Below are 11,154 nucleotides of genomic sequence, written 5' to 3' on the forward strand. Positions count from 1 at the left end.
ATTTTACCGATATAATCGTGAAATATTTGTGAAATATATCACTGATTATATTGGTGCCAAATGGGGCCTAAAGAGTTGCTAATGTGATATATAACAGCTCTAGACATCGTCAGAGAAAACCAGACCGAACACACTGAGTCCACTCAAAGAGTTGGGAATACTGGTAAGAGTGTTTGTTCTTAGATTAGGCAGACAGAAACAAAAGGCTAAGAGAAAGACACCGTTGAACTGTTACAGACAACGTTGCAATAATTCTCTGCCGTTTCGCTGTTGCTCAACCAAGTAGGATATAAAAAGGCAAAAGCCTTATCCGAGTAAGAGAGATTGAAGCTAAGATAATAGTCAGCAAAGACTGATGCTGAACTTGTCTCATTCTTCCAGATCATCTTAACCCAAAGAACCATTCACGGTTCCACAAGTTCTCACATTGAGACCAACCTCTATCCATCCTGTTAGATAGCGGTCTTGTGTCTGCTCTTAGGTAAAAAGGAGATTTCACTTCTTTTACTTTAGAACATAATTGTAAATACAAAATAAATGAGACTTGAAGACTAATAAGAATAAAAATCTTAGTTCTCTAAATTCTTTCAATATGAACCCAAGGGACCTTGGATTTATATTTCATCAGTTGAGATCAACCCAAGTTTAAATTGGTTGAGGTCATCCCAGTTTAACTGGGATAACCCCAACCTAGCTAATTATGCTGGCAGTGTTACTACCTGTCAATATCCTTGGCATCTGTGACAGAAGGTGTACTGGGGGTATAGTGGCCTTTGGTTTGTGATACTGGGTTATCTGGGTGTGTGGTTCTGGTTGTCTGAAGTCTGTGTATCCTCCAGCTGCATGGGGGATCCTGAATTAAAAAAAAAATCACAGTTTGCTTACATAATTACATATGAACTTGTGGTTGGTGCGCTCTGTTTCATCTATGTGGCGGGGGCGTGCACGCGCTTTGAGAAACACCAAACCCTATGAAGGATTTGAGATATTGAAAATTTACCAGTGGAAACAAGGTTCAAAATTGCTTCAGACAACAAAATCTGAAGTCAAAACAAGGTTAAAACTTAATTCTGAAAAGATGTAGAAGAAATGATGTGAAAATGAGTGATAAAGGTAGACTTTTGGTGAGCTGTGCTGGCTCTAAGGCTGACTATCCCCCTCAATCTGTAATAATCTGGAAATTCAGATTTTGAAGAGAAATCTGAAATTTGGGACTCTGGATCACTCTGGGGAGCTTTGGGCACCTCAATTTCCCTGCAAAACCTGATAATTGTTGGCTCAGTCTCAGATCTGAATTTCCAGATCAACACTATCCTCCTTCTACCCAAACTGGTCAGAATTGGTTTCCAACAGTGGACTTGCACTTGGAAGGCTTGAAATGCGTATGTTTTCAACTTTGAGAACCCTGAATCTTATGCAATTTTGAACAGCGTAATTGCACTGACAGTGTCATTCACTGCTTTTGGTTGAGGATGGGTCTTCATCCCTGCTATGGAAATAGTTTTGCGTGGAGGACTTCCCGTCACAATCTGGGAGTGATCTGGGAGCCTCCCAGAGTCTCAAAGCCTGCATTTCCCTGCAAAATTTAGGACCAGATCTGGGTCTGGAGGGGCTCCCAGATTGACAGGAAGTTCCGCCAGTTCCTCCAGTGGAGGACTACCTGCCAATCTGGAAACCCAGATTTTCCCAGATTTCGCAGGGAAATCTAGGCAGATCTAGGATTTGGGATGATCGAGCCCAGATTTCCCCGCAAAATCTGGAAAAATCTGAGTTCCCAGATTGACGGGAAGTCCTCCACTTCCCTTCACAATCTGGGAGTGATCTGGGAGCCTCCCAGAGTCTCAAAGCCTGCATTTCCCTGCAAAATTTAGGGCCAGATCTGGGTCTGGAGGGGTTCCTAGATTGACAGGAAGTTCCGCCAGTTCCTCCAGTTCCTCCAGTAAAGTACGAACATTCAACTTGAACATGTTTCTTATTCTTTGGTACACAAATAAATACAAGTTTCCCAAGATAGATTTGGCACCCTTGGTGCATTTTGTGCGGAGACATCCAAACCTTCAGGTAGTTCCCCGTCAAGGATTCGGGGGTGGGGATGGGAGCCGCCAGAAAAGAGATGCTTTTCCGGTTTTTGGGAGCGGGATGCACCCTGTCTCCCCCCAAACAGCCCATAATCATTTGATGCAACTTCAAGATACAGGTCGCCCGACCGGCGTTGGATATAACTGTACGCACATAAATATATGTGGAAGCGGCATTGTCGAGGGTTGTTTCCAACTTGCTTATGATCGGTGAGAATCGGGCGGGGTTAAGTAATGTTTCAGAGACTCGCTTGACGAACGATTCCAGCTTACGACCACTTTGTCTGGAGCTCTTTCCCTCGCTTCCCATTAGTCAGACTCAGATGAACAGAATACATACATAGATTAGGGGCGCCAGGCAGTGATACGCAGCAGGATAGTTGATTAGTCGATATTACACTTTGATTTGTAAATATATACTACGTGCCCGGTCAAAGTGTGGTTGTATGCGAAGTCTGTAGGAGTTTTCAATAAAAAAGGTTCATTCGTTCATACTTTCATATCCACCGATTTCGTGAAACTCGGACAATTCGGAGGATGCCATTCGTCAACGTTGCAGGGGATGTTAATCTCTTTTACGAGATCAAGCCTACCACCTCAGCCCTTCAAGCCACCACCCCCTGGCTACTTATCCTTCACCCACAATTCCTCGATATCTCATTTGTTTATCCTTACGTCGACGGGCCAGGTCAACTACTCGAACGATTCAATATCATCCTAATTGACTTCCGTTCTCATGGCCGCACGCAAGCAAAAGTCTCGCCATCCTGTGATCTCTGGACCCTGGCTGCCGATCTGGCCTTCGCACTCCACAAGCTCAATCTGCCTCCTGTTCACCTTCTGGCTACCGATCCACTCGGCGCCGAGGTAGCAATCCGTTTCAGTGGCTTGTTTGCCAGCCTCGTAGTGAGCGTTTGTATGTGTACCATGCCACCCTCTCAAGAGTTTGTTTATACTCCACTCTATCTTCTTTCTTACTAAAAAAATCTCGCCGTGAGAGCCTGGCCTTTTCACTCTTTTACGCGGCGCATCACCAGATTCTCTAAGCATTTTGGTTACATACTTTGATCATTTTTTCGACAAATAATCTCCACTCATCTCTAGGGAAGGATTTGTCAGCACTGCATTCCAAGCCGTCATGGGATCCTGGACGAATCCAGAGCTTCCTGAAGATTGGGATGCTTGTTAGTACTATACTTTGATTTGGCTTGATCGTCTGTTCCTGATGTCTGGTCCATCGATCTCCCATGATTGCTATGCGTCTTATGGCTGACTTGAATTCTCTTATCCAACAGCTGTCTCGGCGACACAATGGTGGCTGTATGGGCCTCGATCGACTTATTGCTCTTTGGATGTCCTGGACGCTTGGGCTGGCGCGTTGATCCGTCGATATCCTCCCTGCAAGGCAACACTTGCGCTCGGTTCTTGTGTTGCCTACGTAGAGGTAAGTTTTCTTCGCATTGAAAGGATTCAGCAAACGAGAAGAACGAAATGATAATGATTTATTTTATGTTTCTCTTTCAATCAGCGTGAGACACCTCCCTCGTCATTGGCACCCCTGCTCAAGGCACCCATGCTGGTGCTACACGTACGTGTTCGAGGATTAGCTCTGATCCTTTAAATCACTGTTTCATTTGTGAACCTCGTTCTAATATTTACCCTATCGGCCAAAAAGGGCGATTTCCAGAATATCTACGATTGCCCCGGTGCTGAGCGCAGGTTTAATGAATTCATCAACCTTCCCCCTCCGAGTAGTTTCAGAGTTATGAAAGGTGCGTGACCGCCAAACGCATTGGGCAATATGTTTATCTCTGACGCACTCGCACCTTGGTTTGTCTTAACAGATACCCCCCTTCAAATGTTTGACACGTTCCCTGAACGAGTGAAGGAACAGTATTACCCGTGGATCGACAATCTGCTTGCACAACAAACAATCATCCCAGCTGAGCCCTCTGCTACAATATCGACGTTGTTCAATCCTAGCGAAGCTCTGAAACTACTGGCCGAACTACTCGGTGACCCTTCGGTTGCTTCTCGCGACCCTCACACCAGCGACAGTTTCTATGCTCTTAGTGATGAAAAGATATCGAGCAACGCGGAACGAATTCGAACTCTGGAAAGCAATCAGATCAGCAAATTTTCTATCTTAGGAGGTGGTGCACCTGAATCTTGGACTGGTGCTTCATTTGAGGAGCAAAATCCAGAGAGGTGCGGATCAAGCTTGCCCTTACAAACGCAGATTTTTCAATAGAACAAGCACTGACCCTGGGTCTCCGGGTGATCCTCTTACTCAACCCACTGTCTAAATGTGTCCCCCAGGTTTTCAAAACGCATTCAAAAAAGTGCTGGCGAGGGTGGGACAAGCATGGTTGAGGAGATTATATTGGCTATCACCGAATCAACGGCTGAAGACGACTTGTTATGATTCCTATTCACATCTGCGGCCGTGCTGTTGCAAAGATCGACTTTCAGACTCGCGCATGGAGAAGAGGAAAGGGTGGGTGATGAGTCAGGAACAGCCATGTAATCAAGCAAAAACATGCAGCCATTCTTGCCTCTTCAGTCAAATTCCAACTGCATAAACAGTACCCCTTTGTGACTGAATCATGGGGTCTGTTTCCTTCAATCACGTTGACACAAATATCATTGGAGCTACATATATTTATTTATTTAATCCTCCACAACGTTTCGCCTGTTTTTGTTTCTCAGCATCTTTGGCGGGCAATTTTCTATTAGGCCTCTAAGCATCATTCTGCAGTGTACTTATTATTTCATGAATATTAGAGTAATTGCCTTCATTGCTTCTGTAACCAAGCACTCTCAAAATTAAGTGTAAAAAAATACCAGAGACTCACAGATCTTTGGTTCAGAAACCCTAAACTTAGCTACAAATAAGCTACTGAAACAAAATTTCCAGTCATCAGATGTAAGAACAATGTGAGAAAAACCTGATACAGAACACAGCTGAGAACATTTAAAATGGGTTAAATGCTGGGGTCAAAAACTGGTTATCCCTTTTTTTCCTTGTGTGACCCCACACAAGGGCAGACTGGTTATGTTTGACTATGGAAATGGTGACAGTAGCATTTTGGTCACTGAGCCAAGCCCAAACTTCTCCAGGGGTGTCAGGTTTCTTTGATGCGCTGCCAATGGTCATCATGATGACGGGCTGGGGACTAACTTAATTCAGTCCCTCTACTGGAGGGGGATCCTCCCAAGGAGGGACTTATGTGCTTATATGTGGACCCCGCAGGGGTAGAGAAATAGAAAAATGGTGTTTTTCAATCTTTTCTGGATGCACCATTTCTTACTGGGCAATGAAACTTTGGGGGAACAAAATATGCACAAGATCATGGAGAATCTTTGTACATATTGTGCCTATTTTTCAGGGCCTTGGGTACTATTGAATCCTTTTTTTGTTACTGAAATGTGTCCTGCTTCATCCTGTATTACACGTCTTGCACTGTACAGGATCCAAAACCAATGATATTACAACTATGATAGCAGGGAAAAAAGAGGGGTTGAGCATTTTTGAAAAAAAAAGTAGAAATATGAGGACAGCTTGGGCCATCCCAGATATCCAAACTAGATCAAAAATGATCCAGATGCTTGTGCGTAAGGCTAATTTGTAAACAATTACCTACCAAAACAGCTAATTCTCTACTCCTGTGGGGTTAACATAGCACCATTTCCCTCCTTCAGAGGTCTGATTAGGGACTTAGTTAAGTTAGGGCTGGGGATAGGCCACTTGGTTGCACATAGCAAGAAGAAAAGTGGATTCAATTTGAGGTTCACATTTGAAATTCTTCAGCAATGCAAAAATTTCAAACCAGCCAAGCCTTTAAGGTTTTGAATTCTGAGCTCAGCCTCAAGCTGATTTGACTGGGAAGTTAACAAATTTCCAAAACCAGAAAGTAGTGCTATGTAACACTGTCAAATGTGAACTAATTGGTTTGTGGTGCTGAAAACTTGAGTTCAATCTTCATGTGGTGTGCCTCACTAATTTGAGTTTTCACTCAAGTTGCTTCCATCCCCTTGGAAAAACTGGCTGTACATATTAGGGGGGTTCACACCTAAAATTTAAAAAACTTTAGAGGTGAATTTAAATTCATAAGGTCTTCATGACCAAGATTTTAAAGTTCTGGGAGAATTTACATTCTTGTGTGTTGCTGATCAATCAGTAAAACTTATTGAAGTTTAAAAAAATGGTTCATAAACACCTTAAAATGGGTTCTAAAGTTTTACAAATTTCAATTGTGAACTCCCCCATTGTCACAAAAGTATATTGGATGACTTCCTGTAGCCTGAATGGTTAGATTTAGCCAGAGGTGCTAAACCTTGTTTGCTGTTGAGAACTCAATCTAAATCACTTTTCACCAGCCAGTAAGGTTTAACCTTGCCTGATAGATCTAGATTTTTAGCCCACAAGAAGTCATCCATTTTCCTACATAATATCAATATACAAGCCCCCTAACCTATAAACACCCCTGGGAAGTTTCCTGGAGGTTGCTGAAACTTCCCTCTAGTTTTCATGTGCTGCAGTACAGCAAACTCATCTGCATTTGTTTGAGAGAGTTTGCCATACCAAGCAGCCAATGAAACTCCCTGTAGAAAAAATCCACACACAGACATCCAAACAAAGAATAATTATGTATAAATGAGCTCTAATTTGCTACAAGTCAAGTCCATTTCCCCTTTTCATTGTTGATTGCACCAAAATGCACCCTTACCAACTCAAATGTTTGCTGTTTTTAGGTTTGTTAATTATCTCCACCAATGAGGTATCTGTTCTACCCATGGTGATGGAAAAGGATGGAATTATTCATGATACTACCAATGCCATAAAGAATGAGCCTAGCTTTCCACAAAGAATCCATTCACCTACATATGGGGGCACATTGGGATCAGAATTATCGCGCAACCAGGAGATAACTAATAGTTTTAGCCTTCATGGTTCTAGCTCTTCAGGAATAAACTGGCTTCCAGGTCCATCAGCTGCAAGTGTAAAACCTCAATTTTCTGCTTTGTTCAATTCCAACCTGGCATTTCATCCATGTGTTATGGTTCCTGTATCCCCAAACTTTCCAATCCTTTTCATGCCAGGAGCCTATAATAGGGAATCAGCAATGATGGTGCAAAACTTGCAACTGCTAAATGCATTTGGTCCTACTCCACATTTTAAACAGCCAGTTTTGTTTTATCATGGCCAGAACAATGTGAACCAAGGAATGCATAACCATCTACCAACAGGACCAGCCTATGGACACATGATGGGTCAACAACAAGCCAGGGCCAGATCATGGACAACAGATGATTTGCAAGACCTTAATATCCACAGAATAAAACCTGAACATCCAGTACTACTGGGAGGGGCACTTATTGATGACAACTGGATTGGTCCAAGGAGATTTCACATGCACATTAATCCTTACTCAAAAGGCACTGGGTTCTTCCAAAGGAGAATCCTCAATCCTTATGCTACTGAATTCATACCAAGGTGAGAGAAATGTGGAGCAACATCTGTTTTGAGAATATATCCAAATTTAAGGAACATGTTTCTTGTTCTTTCTTCCCCATTAATTAAATATATTGTGTTTTAAAAAAATGAATCAAATGAATCAAATTAACATTGGATAGGGGCTTAAATCAAGAAGATTCTAACTATGATCCATTGGCTCCAAATGAAGAGAACCTAGTGGGTGCCAAGAGCGTAATTGAACAGTTTTACAACAGGTTAATCAATGGGGATGAAGAATTGCTCAGTAAATATGTTAATAAAAGCAGAAAAACTTCTAAAATTGAACAAGAAGAGGATAGGGAAACAATTTCAGGTAAATCAAAGATCCCCACGGAAGAAAGTTCAGATGTAAGAATAGTGAAATCTCTATCTTGCAGCTTATTTATCTCAAGACAACTGATTCTTTGTTTGAGTTCCATGATAGCCTCTGCCAAGTGGTTATAAAGAAACAAAATTACCTGGTAATGATGTTTCTTCTCCTTCTCAAAAAGAAAACACAGTTATAAAATTCTTGAAAGAATCAAAACAGGAAAGAACAACAGAACTGGATGAGAATAAAAATGGAAATGAAAAAAAATCTATTGGGAATCAAGGAAGTGGGAAAATCATACTGAATTCCTCAGAAATATCTATAAATGAGGAATTGAAAAAAGAAAAATTGACACCAAATCACTTTATGGAGAAAAAAAAGAAGATTGGAGGATCTGATGTGAAATCAAGCTTGGTTGATAAAATTCCTTCGGAAAAAGCATCAAAGATCACTATGCATGAAGTTTCAGATGTAAGAATATTATCATTGCACATTTGGACTTGAACCTTAATCTCTTGAAATCACTGATTTTTTCTCTGAATTCTATGATAGCCCCTGCCAAAAAGTGACATACAAGGAACCACGCCTGGCAATGATAGTTATTTTTCTTTTCAGGAAGATGGGACAGTTATGAATGTTTTGAAAGAAGCAAAAGGGATAAGAATAGAAATGGATGAGATTGAAAGCAGAAATGAAAACAATTCAAGGGGAAATCCAGAAATTTTGGCAGAGGTGGAAAGGAGAATATCATCTTCAGGATCAGGGATTAAAGTATCATACAAAGACAAGTTGATTTCTGGAAAATTCAATCCTGAAAATGAAAGCATTCTTGTAGGATCTACTATTCAAAAGTCCATGGGTGGCAAAAACAATCCAAAAATGCAAAAAGAGACTAACACTGAGGTGAGATTCTCTGCTGTAAAGTTTCAGTTTTAAAGCGTGTTTTTGAAGTTGATGTTCCTTTACAGCCTCTTTCTATCAGTAGTATCAATAAGAAAAATTGTATAACTGAAAAGGATCAAATTGGTCATTTTCAAAAAAATGACAAAGCTTTGGAGTCCTCAAGATTCACACACAGGAAATTACCCATGAGCATGGATGGGTCAGAAAATGAAGATGTTTGCGGAACAATTACACTGAATAAAAATCAAAATCATCACCCCTCAAAAGTTCCAGCCATTCTGAAGGGCAGAAAGGTGAGGGGAAATGAGAAAAAAGTTCAAAGCTCTGTTTTTGATCACAATAAAAGCAATTCAAAGTCAACAACAATCTCTTCAGGTCTGATTATTAATCCAATGGATAAAAACTGGAAGGATTTTCCACAAGAACAAAAATTGGGCAGAAATGATGCTACCATTGAGATGGGAAATAAAAGTGAGCTGGAAACACAGGTCTTGATCAACAGAGTGAACAAAAAGTGTTCATCATCAAAGATACCTATGATTCACTCCAAAGCCAAAATCAATACAGCTGGAAAATCTGAGGACACATATTTTGGATTGGACTCAAAGGTTTCCTCTTCATCAAATATTAGAAGTGCAGAATACCAAAAAGATGAACAACTTAAAAACATAATTCTTGGAGCTGATAGAAGAATGTTTTTTTTGGAACAAGAGAAGGAAATTACTCCTAAACAAACAACATCGCAGGCTAGGGGTCTCAAAAACAAAGATTTGACAACAAAAATCTTCTCTCACACAAATTCCAACATTTCTAAAATAGAAATTAAAGAAATTAAAGACACCAAAGCCAATTTTAGTGAAAAGGATGCACAAAATGTAAATTGGTCACCTTGTGAAATTCTGTGCAGCTATTTCATGAAATTTTCCATTTTCAAATCAATCTCACCAATAATTGGGGAAAAACTCCATTCTGTTGTGAAATTTCTCAGATTTAGGTCAATTGTTGATGAACCTGGAGTTATAGAGCTTAAACACAATCCCCCATGTTACAAAAAGCCTCTTTGCAGCTTTATCAATGGAATGGAATATAGTGACAAAGATATGAAATCTCAAGAATCAACATCAGTAAGGAAACTGCAAACAAGGATGTCCCTCACTGAAGTTTTTGCTTTGTCTTGCCCAAATTCAAAAGATCCCTGTCCAGTAAAATTTTTGAAACCAAAACTTGATGACAACTTTGTGACTATCTTTTCAGCTGAAGACATTGATTCACTATCTCAACCCAACCAAAAGAAGATAATTTCAGATTGGGAAAGAGGGGAGCTACCAAAATGGCCAATGATTGTCTTTTGTCATCATTTGAGGTTGAACAACAGGAATATACACACACCAGTAGAAACCATCTTGGAAGAGAAATCATACAATCTCCTACTTCACGGGTGGAGAACTCTTCACAGGAAATTAGAAAAAGTAGAGATTGAATGCAATAAATTTCTTGATGATTTTGAATTTGCAAGACGTTTGCTAGCATTTCGTGGTCTGCTTCATCAAAAGACACTAGCTCTGAGCTGGGCCCACTGGAGGAACAATTTGAATATCAACTTTAAAGAGTTGAATGCCTTTGAAAATACCTATGGACTTTCAAATGACTATCTGAAAATAAATAAACTTCCCTCTATCATTGGACCCAGATTGCAGTCATATTCTGTTCAATGGAACAAGGCTCACCCCAAAATGAAGGTAAATGACATCTTGGAAACTTCTCTGGGAAATAACAAGGCCTATGAACGGCAAAAATTGTATTCATATCTGATCAAGAGGAGTCACACCCAAAAATGGTGGAATTCAGAAAACCTTGAAAAAGAAAGTTTGGAATTTGGAATAGATATATTGACAGTTTTGAAAGTTGGAGATGCACTCCAATTTGGTTCAAGAAACTTTTCCAAAGAAGATAACTTATTGTCTGATTTATATCATGATCTGATCAAAATCATGACAGAAAAAACAAGAACACTACCCTGGATAGAATCACCTGAGCGTGCCTGGCTATATAGACACCATGGTCCTGAGTACCAGCAGAAATTGCTAAATTTGAAAGACATTATTTCAAAGCTGGCAGAAACACATAGGTCAAATGTGGTCAAGTGCATTGGGCCTTCTCTGGAGGAAAGTATACCAAATATGGTACTTGGGAACAAACTCTACAAGATAGGTCATGAATTGACTTGGTGTGATTTGGGACTGAATCCTAAGCACCTGGCAGAATTTTGGTTAGAAATATATGGTAGAGGTGATCAATTCAGGACAAAATTTTTATCACTTTCAAAACAATTTTCTCAAAAAGAG

General features: G+C 40.4%; 1 protein-coding gene across 1 annotated transcript; it reads left to right on the top strand.

The window, feature by feature from the left end:
• Positions 1-2,615: 2,615 nt before the first annotated feature.
• Positions 2,616-4,503, top strand: PtA15_5A530 (uncharacterized protein; the record flags this gene model as incomplete). The annotated part of the gene is made up of 7 exons (XM_053169302.1): positions 2,616-3,022; positions 3,183-3,262; positions 3,374-3,522; positions 3,607-3,666; positions 3,754-3,850; positions 3,923-4,286; positions 4,398-4,503. The coding sequence occupies 7 exons, from the start codon at positions 2,616-2,618 to the stop codon at positions 4,501-4,503; spliced, it is 1,263 nt and encodes a 420-aa protein (XP_053020512.1).
• Positions 4,504-11,154: the final 6,651 nt, after the last annotated feature.

This window comes from Puccinia triticina, chromosome 5A, assembly GCF_026914185.1.
Source record: "Puccinia triticina chromosome 5A, complete sequence".
Taxonomy (NCBI): Eukaryota; Fungi; Basidiomycota; class Pucciniomycetes; order Pucciniales; family Pucciniaceae; genus Puccinia; species Puccinia triticina.